This window comes from Histoplasma capsulatum, genomic scaffold, assembly GCF_000149585.1.
Source record: "Histoplasma capsulatum NAm1 scaffold_9 genomic scaffold, whole genome shotgun sequence".
NCBI classification, from domain to species: domain Eukaryota; kingdom Fungi; phylum Ascomycota; class Eurotiomycetes; order Onygenales; family Ajellomycetaceae; genus Histoplasma; species Histoplasma mississippiense.
Window position 1 is genome coordinate 1,152,467 of NW_001813974.1, and position 16,866 is coordinate 1,169,332.

Below are 16,866 nucleotides of genomic sequence, written 5' to 3' on the forward strand. Positions count from 1 at the left end.
GAGTTTTTTTTTTTTTTTTTTTTTTTTTTTTTTAATCAAGAATAATAAATAACACTTGGAATATATTGAAACAACAAATTGAACTCCGAGAAAATCTGAAAGAGAAAACAACCCAACAATAATGGGCTCCCCTCCCCCCCCTCCCCCCCATTCCCCCTTTTCTACCTCGCAGTCGTAGATTCGAATAATCATGATTCATTGTGCGATGGTGTTGATTCTCCAGGCCGTGCGCCGCCGCAAGGCAAGAAGACAGATTAGCAGAGATGTTTGTCTATACGTGTTACGAGTTCCGAAGATATTACGTGAAAATCGCAAATTAAAAACACAATGCTACATTATTATAAAAGAAAAGAAAAGAAAAGAAAAGAAAAAGAAAAAAAAAAACAGACGATGTATTTTGGGTTTCTTTTCATTCGTTCATTCATTCTTTTTTGTGTTGGTTCGCGTTTTGATCATCATTGGATCTATGGAGTGGGGAAGAGAAATAAGATTGGGAAAACGAGTTGTCAGCCATAATCAGGGAAAGTTAAGAACAAAGGGAAGGAGAAAGAGAAAAAAAAAAAAAAAAAAAAAAAGTTAAGGAAAGACAAAGACATGGATTTGATGGGGCTGTTGCCACTTATATAAACGTGTCAAAACAGAACCGTTTTGGCCCCATCACGCAACCAACCCCAGAGTGAGAGTGGGAAGAGAAGGAAGATGAATAAAATCAAATAAAAAGAAACAAACACGGCCTAGATAAGAGCACATTCATCGTGTAAGGGAAGACAAAGAATAGATGAAAAAATATTGGCAAACAACGCTATGCTGATCGTTAATAATTGACATAATAAAGTAATATCATCAAAAGATGAAAAGAGATATGTTTCTGAAGCGACAAATGACACAGGGAACGGAATGTTCATGCCACAACTTCCTTCATTCCCCCAGAATCTCGGTCTGTTCTGATCCGCTGCCATTACCGTCATAATCATCATTGGCAACTGGAATCGGGCCAGCTTGGGCGATATGCAGATGACTCAACGACTGCGTCGAGATCGGATTTTCGACTTGAGTATAATTGCCGATGTTATTGCTATCGCCAGGCGGTGCAGAGACAGAGACCTGACCCGCTGGCCCATACGCCGTTATATCGTCGCCATGATTGCCGAGGCCAATACCGACACCTACGCCGGTGTTGCCGTCTCCAGATCCTTGATGCTCATTTCCAATCCAGTTGAGGTTACGACTCAATCCCATAAAGAATTGTCCCGCAAAAGATGCGACCTCGTTGGCCAGATTGCGCTCCATGGCTATCTCGATCATTTCCAGGTCGCGTTTCTGCTTTTCCTCACGTTGTAGTCGCTCCTCCTCGATCCGGCGACAGGTTCCGTCGAGCTCTTTGGCGTGATAGCAGTTGGGACATAGATAGTTAAGGTGGCAATAAGAACATGTGCAGGGCGGGTTTTGCTGGATACAATCTTGACACACGTGGATTGAGCAGGAGGTACATTCCCGCAGAATACAGGGACAGCGTTGGCGCTGGTCGCCGAGTGCACGATATTGTGGGCAGAAGATCGATTGGCAACCCAACCACTTTTTGCGGACTTCGGGGGATGCTTCGAAATACATCGAGGCGGGTGAGGAGGAGCGACTGTGGGATACGGAGACGGGTGTCTGGATCGTAGAACTGTGATGGATGGCAGGCTGGTTATCAGAAAGAGCGTTGGAAGGACCAGGTTCAGTGGTTGAGGAAGGTTGGGATAATTGAGTGGACACCATGTTAATTATGGCTAGATTGAAACGCGGTGACGACGCAGAATATTCGGCAGTTGTTGGGCCCCTGGTTGCGCGACTTTGATCTGGATCCGCTGGTGGGTGTGCATTTTGACTCTCAGATTTATTACTAGAAGTAGGTGATTGGGCGCTTGCAAGATTCGTCTTCTCCATGACAAGATCCCGGTAGCCACATATCCGAAGACGTAGACCCCGTAGGTCGTGTTCCATACACAGAGGCTTGGTACACGCCTTACAGTGTACTTTCCATTGTGGTCTGTCAAAGCATTGCTGACAGAGATTTCTAGGGCAGATAGAAGCTTGGTAATCTGGCGGCCCAAGTAACCAGCGCATCATTTCCGCATGGCCATCTGGACGATCATGGTCTGGAGGGTTTCCATATGCATCCTTGGGGAAAGTCTTCAGCCAGTCGTTGGTGGAGAGTTCGGGGTCTTCCCAACCTTGGCCACGTGGGAGAGGTGTTGCTCGGAGCCGGTCGACTTCTCTGTTAGCCACTCCAAGACTGATTCCACCGCCTCCACTGAATGCAGGTTCAGTGCAGCACCAATGAAATTTCAAGTTAGGGTATGTAAGAACCGGAGCTGCCTGATTATTCACGTTCGCTGCGTTTTGATCCTGGTCTTCCTGCATAAAACATGGGGATACGGCCATTCCGGGTGCCCACCATGAGTGCTCAATGGGAGCTCCCTCGCATGGCTTTTTTCGAAGATAGGGACGATCGAATGCACAGCTAGCACACAGGGTCTTTCGACAGCCAACGCAGTGCATTAAAACGCTACACTGTTCGCATCTTTCGAGAATCTTCTCGTCGCACTCATCACAACCAATATTCTCTACAAATCGCCTATGGCTCTTTCGCAAATGGGTAGGAACAGTTTTCCCTTCTCCATGTTCAGGACCCCCAGCTGTACCCAGCGCTTGCCCGAAGCAACCTGTTTCGTCATGCTCCCATAGCCGTCCATCACGCTTCGGAGGCTTATCTTTTTCACTTATCGCTCCAATCCAATTCTTTGACCTCCACAATCTATCGAACACGACCCATACCTCCCTTGTGCCCTGCGGCGACCTTGACGATACATAGCCCCTTCTCCTAAAACAGCGTGCCGCAGGAGTGGTGCACCATGCAGTATCCGTCCAAATCCCTAGTTTATGGCATAGCTTAACGAAATCATGTGTTGGCTCCGAGTCTGAATCCCGACGGAGTAAAGAAGATGATAAATAAGGACGTCGCCTGTGATGGCGACATCGGTACGCATACAGACTTTTAAGTGCTAGACGTTTCACTGAGGAGGAATTTGGACCTCTCTGGTTGATTTCTGCATCGTATTGAAGCTTGAACATGGTGAGGTATGGAATGATATGGTATTTCAAAGACACGTTTTTACAACCCCTCACAGAGAGGTGTTCAAGAGTATCTCTCCGCATGTTCAACACCGTGGATGTGAGATTTTGCCCATTGACCGCTGTGTTATCCAGATCCAAGCTCTTCAAAGTCGGGCTGAATGGTAGGATTACCTGGAGAAGCAGCTGATCAAGCGCGTAGGGTTGTCGCTGTGCTGATGCCCCGTCCGTACCACCTGATGCTGGCCGCACCTGGGAGCCAGACTGAAAAAGCAGCCTGAAGGACAGGTATTGCCATGCTGTTGGATAGGACCTGAGAAGACCTCTAAGAAAACGCGACGTATGATAGATCTGGAAAATGGTATCTGTCGGGGCTTGGAGAAGAAAAGATTCGAATATGGGTGAGTGAGTGGAAAAAACACGTTCAAAGGTTGATAATGGTCGTTCCACGGCCGATTCAATTTCTGGAGCCCTTTCGGCGGCAGCGCAGTCGGCGAGTATTGAAGGTGGTGCAGAGTCCGGCTCTTGGAAATTGTCTAGTAAAATCTGGTTTGTAGGCGGGTCACTAATAGAAGCCATGATGACGGCGGGCAGCGAGGGAAGGCTGAAGGTGTGGTGTCCAGCAGGACAAGGACAGAACCATCATAAGTCGTAAAGGAATGAGAGTCAAAGTGAGGACATGGACCTTCTGAAGAGGTGGCCTGAAAAGAGCGATGAAAGAGACGTGTAGAATTTTGTCTGTTTGTGGTCATCAAACCAGTCTGTATACAGGGTACAATATATCCATGCCTGTTTGCGCAACACGAAGCAAACAAAACCACGGTTCGAGAGAAAGGCTTGGTTTCGTCCAGGAGGCCCTGTCAGTAAAATGCGATGGTTATAATAATGTTCCCAGTGCAGGTTGAAAGAACTTTGCCCGCTCGTTTCCCACCGTCGGTGTTGAGCATCATCAACTGTGTAGTGTCCTCCGATGACCGTGTTACAATCCTTGGAGAATCTTCAAAGGGCTGTCTTGGCGCTGGTCACGCCCTGCCACGTCAGATCCACGTGATAGACGAAGGCATGTATGTTTTTTAATTTTATTTAACTATTCATTATATATTTATTTTTATAATGATGTTCTTTCAACAAAATTCCCTTCCAGTAGAATACAGATTTCTAATGCCTGTCCTTATTTTCGCCCACAGTGTAGCCCCGGGCAATTCCGTTACGCCCTTCCACAACTGCTGTGCCCTGCTCTCCATCTTCTTCATATCTGATATTAAAATCACTTCCCAGCCCTTGCCATGTCCTATGTGAACGAAGAAACTCAGCGCCTGGAGAGAGGACTCCGTTTATAGTTGCCAGGTCAGCGTTTTGTCGCTTTGCAAGAGCCCTTGATCCTCCAGCTCGGCCGGATAGTCCTGATGTATCAGAAGAAGCTAGAGACGGTTGCAGCGGGCGGGTACTCGAAACCGAGATATAACGCCCGGTGCGCAAATCAAATTCCGGGGGAGCTGATTCTTCCTCAGATGATTCATCACCACTGGCGTCTCTAGGAGGCCGGTCATTAGGTGAAACAAGGCCAAGAGTAGACGAGCCCACAACACCATTCTGACCACTATTACAAGCATTCGCAATGTCCAGGACCGTCTGGTAATTGCTCTGCCATTCGCCCGTCCATACGCGATCCACATCGCCCTTTAATGCAAGTTCCAATTCAAAGGGTGTAATCACAGGTTTCCAGAAGTCACTGCTATCCACGAGTGCGCTCTCCCAGCATCCGATTACAACCCAGCCACCTATTTCACTGAAATTCGCTACCTTGGCCGCATTCAGTTTGCCAACGACAAACGTGTAGCTCTTCTTGCCAGCGGCAGCGATCTGGGCCTTGACATGCTCCACTACATGAAGGTAGTTTTTAACGCTTAACGTATTTATCAGGATTCCGAAGACGGGAACTGTGCTAAGGGAAGTTAGAATGGCGTATCTGCGCCGCAGCGAGATAGCTGTGGAAACGAGGAGTGGTTTTTTAGATCCTGAAACCGGCTGCTCTGATTCCTCGTCTGTCGGATAGATGTGAATAGCACCAACTCGAGATGAAAGTGTAAGAAGAAGTGCAGTGGGTGGGTTAGAGATGTGAAATAGTTGCCATTCCCGTAGTGTCTCGGGCATATCGCTTACTGAGTCCGGCACAGTCCGGTTCGGGATCGGAGATGATGGATTGTGCACGACAGATGTAGCAAACAGGTTTGTATATCCTTCCCGATCCGCCAGCGTCGATGTGATATTCTCAACATGGTTCGCAAATGTAACATCTGCTGCAATGATAACTTTCTCTTCTCGGTTTGGATACGTCTCTTTGAAGCCTTCGATCACCAAAGCAGTATCAAGCTGTCCGTGAGTGAACACGTAGATGACAGGCAATCTTGTTGTTGGCGATAGGCATGCTCGCCCATAATGTACCACCACATCGGCATTTATGTGCTCGGCTGCAACTTCATCCACGCAGCAGGTTCCGTAGGAGGTGTCAGCAAGAATGTAGAGACGATAGTGATGCGGGTCGGCAATATTCAACGACTTGGACACTGAGTTCGCCACATAATCTACATCGCCCTTTTGTAGTCCATTCGCAGTATACTCCGTAGCAAGCTCGCCTTTTACTCCGTTTCTTGCAACTCTTGTTCCAGATGAATGAATGCTTTCCGAGGATGCGAGGCCGCGACTTAAAAGTTGAAATACCCTCGGCGCATCCGGGAGCATATCATCTGGAAACTGTAGAGCTACCCGCTTCCATTGCCCCTGTCTTATTTCTTTCAGAGTGCGGTCGATATCGTATTTAATGTGAAGGTCATGGTCGGTACTAGTAATTTTCCCGGAAAGGTGGGGGGGCGCGGGGTTCGCTGGGGAATCAAAAATGTGAGTTTCTGGGGTAGAAAGGACCGGGGCTGCTTCTAGACCGGTCGCCATGGCTGCCGTGATTTAATGCCTAAGATGATAGGCACTGTAGGGTGGGAGGATGGATTGTGGCATTTCTATGTCGAGTTCATCAAATTCTGACATTCTCAATAACTGCTTGTTTCTTACTTTTTAAATTGGTAAGGATTAACGTAATTCCCAAGCGAGCGAGCAGCAAAACTAGCATATCTCAACTAACCAGAATTTAAATCAAATTATCTACTCCCACCAACCACTAATTAAATTAAATTAAATTACTTGAAGTTGAGGACATCTTATTCTTGTATGCCCAACAGTATTGCAATTGCTGCAGCGTTGTGGCGCTCGTATGCGGGGTCTAGGCTCCGGGGCCGCAGGTACGGAATGTTGAATAACAGGCTGTTCAACAGGCTCAGCTGCAGGAATAATAAGATTCTGAGCTTCATTCCTAGTTAGACCCCCTGCACTTGGGATCCTGCGTGTAGACCTCTTGCGTTTTTGTTTCTCTTTCTCATTTGCATTGAAAATATCCTCATACTGCTTCTTCATAACCATGGCGCTGACCATCCCGTATTCGCAGGCCTTGATTATTTGGTCAAAGCCTTCCACTAACCCATGAGGTTGATCCTGATCCATAAGATTTCTGACCTTATTCACCTGCTTCTGCAATTGCCGGGGGTTACTAGGTGTTTGTAGGATCCAGGATGACGTTGAATTGCTTGACCTGCTGGCTGGGGGAGTAGGGGTTCGGAGTTGAATATTCAGCTGCTGAACAACGCATTGAGGATCCAATGGAACTATTCCAGTGGCCCTGAACCCACTTTGAATGTTTGAAGCCTTGAAGGCTTCCCGACGTGCTGCAGGATAGGCATCTAGGAAATCTGCCTTCTTAATGGTGTTGAATCCTAGCCGCATTCGCTGTTCAACTAGGGTTCCGTACGCGCGCTTTAAAGGTGCAAAAACACCCACATCTAGTGGCTGCAAAAGGTGTGAAGAATGTGGTGGCATGCAGAGAGGAATAATCTTATTCTCACTGCAGATTTGGTCAAATTCCGGAGTAAGATGACTGCCGTGCCCGTCCAGAATAAGAAGAATATGGGTTCCAACCCTGCGTGGATTTGCAGCTGGAATAAACAGCCGTGTAAGCCATTTGATTCCTATCTCATCTGTGGTCCAGCCATTAGGACTAACATCCAATCTCCAGCCTTCCGGCAGCCCGTCAAACCAGCCTTCCTGAATATTGTGACCTTTGAGGATAATATACGGCGGAGGGGCCCATCCTGACGCGTTGACTGACTCAATTGCAGTCACCCACTCACGATTCCCAGGCTGTATAAGAGTTGCTCGTCCTTAGTGCTCAGCACTAGTAATGACCTTGGTAGTTGCACAGAGCCCCATTGCAAACCCAGCTTCATCAAAGTTGTAAATATCTTCAAACACAATCCCATGCTCAGTCATTAATTACCCTCTCTAGGGTCTTAAACCAACCCTCCACAATCCTGCGGTCTTCACACTTGGCCCGATCATGGTTATAGCGTCTTGAGAAGCGGCATTGGAGCTCTGGACGGCGTGCCACTAGATTTGACACCCAGTTCTTGCCAACGCGAGGAGGGTGGTTTGTATGGCTAGGCTTCCGTATGGCAAGAAGATGATTAGCCATATTCTCCACAAATGCAGGCCGGGGTGGTAGTCCTCGTAAAGCTAGGTCTAGGATCCATTGAACAAGCTTATCCTCTTCAGCAGGAGTTAATTTATGTGAATTTGCGCGTAAATTCACCCGTGAAGATCGACCACTGAGTCTATGACCAAGTGTAGAGCGTGGCACATTAAAGATGCGTGCAGCTTCAGAAATAGAGGATATTTCCTGCTTTTTAATAGCATTTATCGCGAGTTCAAGTCTTCCCTCTATCTCTATAGAGTTCCTAGCATCTTTAGAGCGAATTGGTGGCATAATTGCGCGTTGAAGTGGATGAGTAGGTAAAATTAGTAGGTGGAAGAATTTGGCTGCTCGCTCGCTTGGGCTGCTCGCTCGCTTGGGAATTACGTTAGCGTCATTTTCCTACTGACTAATGATATTTTTTCCAGAAGTAATTCGTCAGATAGAAGACAGCCGGATCTACCTCTCTTAGCATTAAAGTGTTCGCCTTGGATAAAGCAACTGATATTGTGAGGAGCGGAATTCTATGTAATCTCAAGAAAACTCCAAAGCGTTCGCCAGTAAAATGAGCATAAATTTCCACATATTTCAGGAGAGTATCCTGCCACCTATTTCGTCCGTGTATTGCCCCAAATTCGTCCACTGGTTCAAGTTCAAGCAGGGAAACAAAAAGCTGCAAGACCCGGGTATCAAATGCAGGAGCAGAAAAAATTGACAAGCTCAATCGAGTCCTTTGAACGCCATGACATGCTGCCCATCGCTTTTATCTTTGCTTTTGCCCTTCTTTCTCTTCTTGCGTTTCTTCTTATTCTGTTTCTGGCCATCAACGCTGCTATCATCATTACCATCATCATCGCTGCCCATCACGAACCGTTTGCGAGAATGTTGTTCATCCTCCTCGTTTTCGCCATGCCCTTCACGTTCCACAGCTTCATGCCAAACTTTAACAATCGATCCACCACCACTTATCATTCGTCCTCCAACATCAAATCCAAGGCCTGCAATTCCCTCCAGCTCATCGTGCACAACCTTCGAAATAACCTTATTGACTCCAAGCTGCACAAATTGGACAGCCCCATCCGATTGGCCGACAGCAACAACCTTGCCAGCTCCAATACTATCAGGAAGTAATGACAATATCTCCAATGACTCACCTCCATCAGGCTGACGATCCACAATAATTCTCTCGTCCTGGTCATCCCAAGCCCCTTTCTCCCAAAGAGTCAATACCCCACTTGCCCCCCCAACAACCAGTTTTTCTCCTCTACTTGTGCCACCTGCTTTCAAACCAGTAACGTAGACGGAGCTGATCAGCTCCTCATCTTGGTCCTCACTACGAACCAAAACTCCTCTGCGCAAGTCTGTTACCGCTATTGTAGTGCCGCCTGTGGTGACCCATTGCTTGCTAAACCCGGAAGTGCTTGTTTCCGATGGGGGAAGTGGAGTAAGTGAGGAAACGTAATCGTCGTGCGGGTGGTGAGTTTGTTGCGGTCTTTGTGAAACAGGAGAGGGAGGTACACGGAGGTCAAAAAGATGGAGCGCACCAGAGTCCGTAGAAAGAATAATGGTCTCTGGCGAAATCGCATGGATTACAGTGGGTGGATCAATGCGGTCGTGAGTCCTGCTAGGCGTGACTAGGTTAGCTCCAAGCTCTGAAGGAAACATGGGCAAAATAAAATTGGCTGAAATGCATGACAGAATCAATCTTGAGCACAGCCGTGAAGGCGCATTGGGAAAGAGAGTATAAGTCAGAAAGAAATTCTAAAAGAAAACTGGCGTAATAAGCGCGCGCATGCACGCACTTACCCTTCCCCTAGCCGTGGAACCGCAATCTTCAAATTTACTACACCAGTCTCTGCTTTCGCAGCTTTAACCCAACCATCAGCCCCTGCTGAATAAAGTGTCTGGCCATCAATCCCGAAACCTAAGCATCGGCAACTGGCTTTGTGTCGTCTCGTCCTCCAAGCTGTGTCGATGTGTCCAAGCCCATTTTTCGTTGCGCCTGGGCCGCTGTCACTTGAAGGAGGAATGCGAAATGTTTGAACATGACCTGACGAGAGACCAACTGCGACAAGTGGCTCAGTCGGATGGATTGCCTGCGCAAACAGGTCGCTAGAGAGAGGGAGACTGCACACGTTGTCGAACATGGCTCTTTAGCTCGTACGAAGCTCTGTAGCTACTAGTACTTGCTGGAAAGTTTGATGTTGCAGGCAAATTGGATGGTTAGGAGCAAAATAGGAGGGGGGCCGCAAACAGTTCTAACACCCAACTTATACACCCCTAGATGAGGCAGAGAATTGAGGTCATCTTGAACTAGAATTTGTCAGGGCTGGTGGTTATTGTTGATGAAGGTGAACGAGAACTGAAAACTGAAGCTCTGCTAATCCCGCGGCCCGGGTGTTAATCCGTCATTAAGTTAACTTCCACAGCTTCAGCACTAGGATTGAAAAGGCGCTTCACCAGACTCTCCAGCAACATAGTTATACTATATAAATGAACCCTGGTTATACACCCTCTACGGATGAGGTATATATGGCATGGCGCATCGCCATACTAAAATTGCAATCACGGAAACATCAAATATTCAGAGAAAGATGCTGCTTTTGCTAACCAAAGTGTTGATCTTCCTTCTTTAATTGGGCGGTTTTTAGGCCAGAATCGGCCCATACAACGTGTGGCTGGCTAGGGCCGGGCGCCAGACAGACACGTTCCTAACTAAAATGTTTCAATAGATCAAGGGAGAATGTTGAGGGATCATCCTAGCTGGCGCCACCCTGCTGAATTTATTACTACATCCCCATCCTGATTCGATTACATGGCATGTCCAAAAATGGGTGGTGCGCTGCAATTGGGCTGTCGTGACTGTAGCATGCTGCATTGTCAAACATGAGCTTGGGAATATTGTGTGGCGAATGGAGAGGAGAGCAGTCTCTCCCAGCCGTTTTGAAGGCTGCACTTTGGGAACTTGTAATTCTTCTTCACTTTCTTTAAATTCAAGTCTGTTCTCTTTCTTGCGGTGTTTGTTTCGCATAATATATACGGAGTACGTCCGTGACCTTTGCTTCGCTGATCTTCTAATCATCACATATTTTATCCACAAGCAACAATGACGACTCCCATCCCCGGGCCCCCAGGCGTCCCTCTCCTTGGTAATATATTCGACATCAACCCGAAAGACACATGGGGTTCATTAAAATCTCTCGCGGACAAATACGGTATGTCAAGGGACTAGTTCACTGCAGTGCGTGAGTGCTAATTCTCCAGCAGGAGAAATTTACAAGGTAAATGCCCTCGGCCACCAAATTGTTTTCATTGGTAGCGCCGCTCTTCTCGAAGAAATATGTGACGAAACACGATTCCGCAAATGCGTCACGGGCCCCGTCGTTGAGATCCGTCGAGCAGTGCATGACTCCCTATTCACCGCCTATCATCACGAAAAGAGCTGGGACGTAGCACACCGGATCATGGCTCCTCTAGTAAGCCCGTCCGCTGCGGAAGCTATGTTTACCCAAATGGTTGAATGCGCCGCGACTCTCGTTTCGAGATGGACCTCAGATCCAGGCCAACGAATCGATGTGACAAGTGACTTGCAACGTTCAGACCTTCAATCGGTACTAGCCTGCTATTTCAATCAGGCTGCCAATTATTTCGGAGGTCCAGAACCATCCATGATTGCGGCAATGCAAAATTCTACCCTCGAGGCTATGAAACGGCCTAACAGGCCCAAACTTCTCACACGTCTTTTGTATCAACGCAAATTCGATAAGGATATCAAAACCATGCGCTCCTTTGCAGCGGAAATCATCGCAAACCGCAAGTCTGAATCGGCTCCGAAAAGCGATATGCTCCATGCGCTCCTAAACAACCCAGACCCAGAAACGGGCGAGGTGTTAGGGGAAGAAAGAGTGATCGATGAAATCATCACAATTTTCATAGGTTCCGCTACAGCTCCCTGTCTGGTCTCTTTCGCTGTGTACTACCTGCTCCAAAACCCCGAGGAAATAGTCAAAGCCCGGGACGAGATCGATTCTATTCTCGGGGCAAACGGCGAAATTACCTCGTCCAATTTATCCAGCTTTGCATACTGCGAAGCAATCCTTCGGGAGGCATTTCGTTTATCTGCCGTAGCCCCAGCTTTCAATATCGAACCCATTCCGTCCGATGAACCAGACGAAGTCCAACTTGCTGGAGGCAAGTATCAGATCTCACGAAAACAACCTATGATCGCCGTTCTATCAGCTGTGAATCGTGATCCTGCTGTGTTTGACGAACCAGAAGCTTTCAAACCAGAGCGAATGCTCGGAGAAGCCTACGACAAGCTTCCATCCGGAGTGAAAAAGGGATTCGGCAACGGGAAGCGTCGATGCTTTGGGAAGGTTCCTGCGTGGCAGTGGTGTCTAATTACGTTGATTAGCATTCTGCGCAAGGTTGATTTGACGCTTGCGAACAAGGATTACAAATTGGCTTCAAATGGAGCGTTCTGTGTACGCCCTCTTGAGTTCTTTGCCTTGGCTGGGCCTAGGGAGCGCTAGTTACCTTGATGGAGTGGTGGGGTCTTCACAACCTAATGAATGGGCTTAGAGGGTTTGAAAGCTTACTTATAATGATCATGCTGCTTACATGTATCTATCGCTAATAACTATAATGTATACATGTAGAGGATTGTCGGTGATATTTATATTTTGATACTGCTCATATCTACTCACTGAGTAAAAACTGACTTCGTTGATTTCAAGTTCTATATAGTCATGGATAAAGCCTAACAAACTACAGCATCTCAGATATCAGCTACGGCATGTTGTTTACAATTTATGTGCCTAATGAAGTAAGACGATGTAAATCCCTTTTATTGTCAAAACCACACTGTCAGCACCATAAAAATTGCCATACTCGGCAATTCCATATACCCCCCCCCCCCCCCCCCCCCAGCACCGTATGAAAAAATACGGACATACCCCTTTGGCTGGGAAGCGGCAATTTTCTGGGGAGTGTCGGAAAAATTTTGATACCGTTTACATCTTTTGCTGGACATGGATGTGACAGTGTAGAATGAAATTCATATATTTATCTCTTTTGTTTTGGTATATGCTCTAGTGTAATGAAACCGAATGCTGAATAGGCCACACTAGCTGAGATCACTTTTCCTTTGTGCCTTTTGGTTGAATAAGGTCCTCATAAAAGTTAACTCGTATCAAAGCTGCATACCATGCTCTACTAGTTGGATAAAGGAGAATTCCTTAATCGCCATAGTCTTTAAGTTCGCAATTTTATTTCATGTCTTGAAGTCCAACATCGATGATGCTATAGCTACTATGTGGCTCCGTAGTTTTGAGTCCCTAGTTACCCTAGAAATGGGCTGAGGTAATAGGAGAAGCTTGCATAACTCCACGTTTTTCTCCGTGATTCGCTCATCTTATGCTCAATTCTTGCATTCTTTGAGCAGACGTTTAAAAGGAAACAAATATTAGGGTTTGTATTATCACCTGACTACCCCTGAGTCCCAAAGCAACATCAACGTGCCTTTGCCTAATTCCAACTACAGTCTGTAAACGACGGGGGCAAGAGTCATGACAGCTCTGTGCGACTATTTCTTCGCTTCTTCCTGCTATCGGGGATAAATTCGGACTTTGAATATCCGTTTCCTACATGCAAACGTTGTCCCCAGTGGCTTTTTTTTTTTTTTTTTTTTTTTTTTGGCACTCGTGCTCCCCATCGCTCTACTAATCATATGGGCACATGTCAATGCTGCAAGGGGGCCATGCTCAAGAGCATACAAATGTCTGAGACCCCGTTTCTCCTTCCGAGAGATTCAGACGCAAAGTACCTCGGGTGCTTCACGGTGAGGAAGTTGCGGTTTCCCCAGATCAGTACTACTTGGGCCATGGTACGGCCTAAGGATTGTCCATCAATCTCTCAGGACGTGATGACTTATGGGTAAGTAAGACGATGGAAGCGTATAACTCCACACAGAGCACTATGTGATTGAAATATATTCATCATACCCTGCTTCTCCAATCATGATATTTTCTCGCCGCGGACACCGGATCTCCAAAAACGGTGGTGATGTGTGTCATCTTACTGCTGAGGGCTGAGATCGGTTCCAACGTTTCACCCTAGGCCTAGTTATTTCAGAGGACATGGGCGCCAGTAACTTGACAGATCGGCTTGCAGACAGAGTGTAACTTATGATACAGGAACACGTAGAAGGGGAGTTACCGGCCGCAGCTGAACTCGAAACCAACTGCTGCAGGAAGCTCTCCGCAAACGCTCCGCAAAATGTCGCATACAAACCAGGCAAGCTGAATGCAATCGTACGCAGACATCTTGTTAAATATGAATTCTTCTATTGCCTATATTTTGTTCATATGCGATTTATTCTGATTACGAAACCAGTTTACCATTCAGAGGAATCAAATATAAAATTGCAATTTACGGCAGGGGTTCATGTTCTATTTCTAGCGAATGATATGCTAACGGTTTAATGGTTCGACAATCTGGCAGGCACTCTACTGTACGCGGGGAGGAAGCCCGTTGATCCTCCAGAGCAATGGGACAATCTATGGACCCGGCAGACAGCATACCTGTAATATTTCGCGAAATCCCTATTCATACGAACCTTGATTTATTTTCATCATTTCAAAATTCTACTTTTTTTTTAAAAAACAAATATAAGCCACCTGTTCTCTCCTGGATTAACGAGCGAATTCACAGGCTTCGGGACCACACCCCGTTCTATATTATAATTATATCAGTACACATATGATATGCCACCAAAACAGAATACCAGGGTGGAATCAGATAGTTTGGGAGGGAGGCCTGGTAACCATTTAGATAGAACGCGAGAGAAATGTCTTAATGAACGGGATAAGCATGGGATAGATGAAGAAAGCATAGTGTTAACTGAGCGTATAAAAGAAAATTCCAAATAAACATAAATAAACAATTCTCCATGGAAGAATTCAAGATGGGGAAGATTCGAATAAACTACCCAGTTGAATCTCTACAGAGAAGCTAATCACCCAACCAACCAATACAGTCTCAATTGCATTTTAATGAACATGTTCGATTCTAGTATGGTTTTGGCACTGAGCCCTTCCCTCACCAGGTTGACAATTATATTTTCGCAAGCTTGTCTTTGATAAATCTATATAGGTCTCCGCAATTAAGAAATACCATTCCCCAAAAATCTACCCAATGGAAACACTACCATAGGAACCTCTGCACCAACCCTGGTTCCTGGGGCCACTCAAATCCTCTATACAGAAACATATATCCAGTAACCGCATTGATCACAATGTACCACGCAGTCTCGACGAGCAACGGAAGGTAATATAGGAACCTAGCACAGCGCACGGCATAATATGACCCATCTACTGATTCATTTATTGGGATTGATGGGAGCCGGACGTGGAGACGCCACATCACCCACGGTATGAGGAAATAACGTGGTTCGACGAGTGGTGCGGTGATGAGGGAAAGAGAGCTGGTTATTAGCCAAATTAGGACGAAACTAAGGCGAACTTGGGGGTTTCTCGCCGGTCCCTTTGCTTCCCTGTTTAGGGTTGATTTTGTTGTCTTCGCTGGTGGGGTTTCGGTCCCGTGGTGTAGCATTTTTGTTTCTGCTTTTGCCCTATATGTTGCTGATGGTGGCAGGGAGGGAGTGCAGAAAGTTGCGAGGACAGCCCATCCACAAACGAAATATATTGGCGTAGCCAGATACTTTATCAGCAGATGTCGAAGTAGAATGCGGAAGATATAAAAGACGTAATGCCGGTTGTCGGCTAGGGTGAATGGGTGGACAAGAGTGTTTAGGTGGACGGTGAGCACCATTAGTGGGATAAAAATTGCCGCGGCTTTTACGTTGGGAAAGAGTTTTATGGTGCGGCGTTGTAGATTAGTTATCACGAAAGTAGTGAGGACGATCGGCCAGGAGAAGAATATAAAATAGGGCCATATGTAAAGTATTTGTGGGAGATGTAGGCCTGCTGTGTGGAATTCTTTGTGGCCTATTGGAGTAAAAATCAGTGTGAGATGGAAAGTTTTATGGATCGTATGTTAAACTTGTAGGCCTACCTAAAACTACACTTCCGTTCCATAGCACAAATAGTCCAAATGTGCCGAGGAAAACAAGGTAAGGAAGCAACGCCGGGATTATTTGGATAATATGTGCTACCGTTGAAACACCTAACGAGACTAAGGTCTTCAGATAATCTACGGGGAAATGAAATCTTAGTATCAGGAATCAGATTCATCTTCATTGGACTTGAAGATTACCTTCAAGTGAGGCCTCGTTGACTGGCGGATCATAGAGTTGGTGCAGCTCCCAACTACCCCGAACAATTCTTACAACATCAGTTGGCTGGCAGTCCGACGTCATACTATGCAATGTCGAAACGGCCTGCAGTCCACCCAAGAAAACGGCTACCCAAAATATGTTGGTTTGTCGGAACATGAGAGCGAGAAGGCCCCATATCAAGAAGCGTGCGTCTCTCCATGACAGGATATTAAACTTCTCGCTGGGGCTGAGTCGAGCATCGTGTCTGCGAGTTCGACCGAGATCACAAATATAGGCTTCTACCACAATTAGAAGTGCTGCGAGGTCCGTGTAGTAGAGTCCGGAAAAGAAGAAGAGGGGAGGGAAAAGACAGATATTTAACACCGTGAGATTCCTCTCCCAGCGATTTCGGCAATTCACCGCAGCTGAATCGCCTGTATTCTGAGAATCTAAAAATGTCTCATTCCGTATACGTTTAATGAGTGTCCGTAGCCTTAATTGAAGTATGTTGAACAAGACGATGCTATTTCCTAGGCGGAAAAATGAAGCACCAGGATGCGCTGGGCGCAATCGTACAACAAACAAGATGGCCCCGATTATGTATGAACATAGATATACCCCAGGAGGAGTAGTAATTTTAGGGTCCCATTGCCGCCAACGATGCTCCCAATATGCTTGCGCTTGTCTGACATGGAATACCTCGTCCAAGTACGGGTCTGGCAGCTCTGAATCGATTTTGCGCTGCCAGATTATGAGCAGGATGGCTGCGAATAATATTGTGGACAATGCTGGCAGGGCTCGCCGGGTTCGCCGTTTATAATGAGCCATACTAGCGACTGATGTCAGGTTTGGCCCCATGTTTCGCTTGTATAAATACTTGAACGCATCTGTTCCAACACTT

The 16,866-nt window shown here is 46.6% G+C and overlaps 6 protein-coding genes across 6 annotated transcripts; 1 reads left to right on the plus strand and 5 right to left on the minus strand.

Moving 5' to 3' along the window:
- Positions 1 to 918: 918 nt before the first annotated feature.
- On the minus strand, positions 919 to 3,696 carry HCAG_07820 (conserved hypothetical protein; the record flags this gene model as incomplete). Its single annotated transcript, XM_001537461.1, has 1 exon — positions 919 to 3,696. The coding sequence occupies one exon, from the start codon at positions 3,694 to 3,696 to the stop codon at positions 919 to 921; it is 2,778 nt and encodes a 925-aa protein (XP_001537511.1).
- A 579-nt stretch (positions 3,697 to 4,275) lies between these two features.
- On the minus strand, positions 4,276 to 6,066 carry HCAG_07821 (conserved hypothetical protein; the record flags this gene model as incomplete). Its single annotated transcript, XM_001537462.1, has 1 exon — positions 4,276 to 6,066. The coding sequence occupies one exon, from the start codon at positions 6,064 to 6,066 to the stop codon at positions 4,276 to 4,278; it is 1,791 nt and encodes a 596-aa protein (XP_001537512.1).
- Positions 6,067 to 6,329: 263 nt separating this feature from the next.
- On the minus strand, positions 6,330 to 7,984 carry HCAG_07822 (conserved hypothetical protein; the record flags this gene model as incomplete). The annotated part of the gene is made up of 3 exons (XM_001537463.1): positions 6,330 to 6,449; positions 6,682 to 7,362; positions 7,499 to 7,984. 3 exons carry the CDS (start codon positions 7,982 to 7,984, stop codon positions 6,330 to 6,332), a joined length of 1,287 nt encoding a protein of 428 aa, XP_001537513.1.
- A 426-nt stretch (positions 7,985 to 8,410) lies between these two features.
- HCAG_07823 (conserved hypothetical protein) lies at positions 8,411 to 9,837 on the minus strand (the record flags this gene model as incomplete). The annotated part of the gene is made up of 2 exons (XM_001537464.1): positions 8,411 to 9,311; positions 9,497 to 9,837. 2 exons carry the CDS (start codon positions 9,835 to 9,837, stop codon positions 8,411 to 8,413), a joined length of 1,242 nt encoding a protein of 413 aa, XP_001537514.1.
- A 959-nt stretch (positions 9,838 to 10,796) lies between these two features.
- HCAG_07824 (conserved hypothetical protein) lies at positions 10,797 to 12,222 on the plus strand (the record flags this gene model as incomplete). The annotated part of the gene is made up of 2 exons (XM_001537465.1): positions 10,797 to 10,905; positions 10,958 to 12,222. The coding sequence occupies 2 exons, from the start codon at positions 10,797 to 10,799 to the stop codon at positions 12,220 to 12,222; spliced, it is 1,374 nt and encodes a 457-aa protein (XP_001537515.1).
- A 2,671-nt stretch (positions 12,223 to 14,893) lies between these two features.
- HCAG_07825 (predicted protein) lies at positions 14,894 to 16,823 on the minus strand (the record flags this gene model as incomplete). Its single annotated transcript, XM_001537466.1, has 3 exons — positions 14,894 to 15,696; positions 15,764 to 15,901; positions 15,965 to 16,823. 3 exons carry the CDS (start codon positions 16,821 to 16,823, stop codon positions 14,894 to 14,896), a joined length of 1,800 nt encoding a protein of 599 aa, XP_001537516.1.
- Between the last annotated feature and the right edge of the window lie 43 nt (positions 16,824 to 16,866).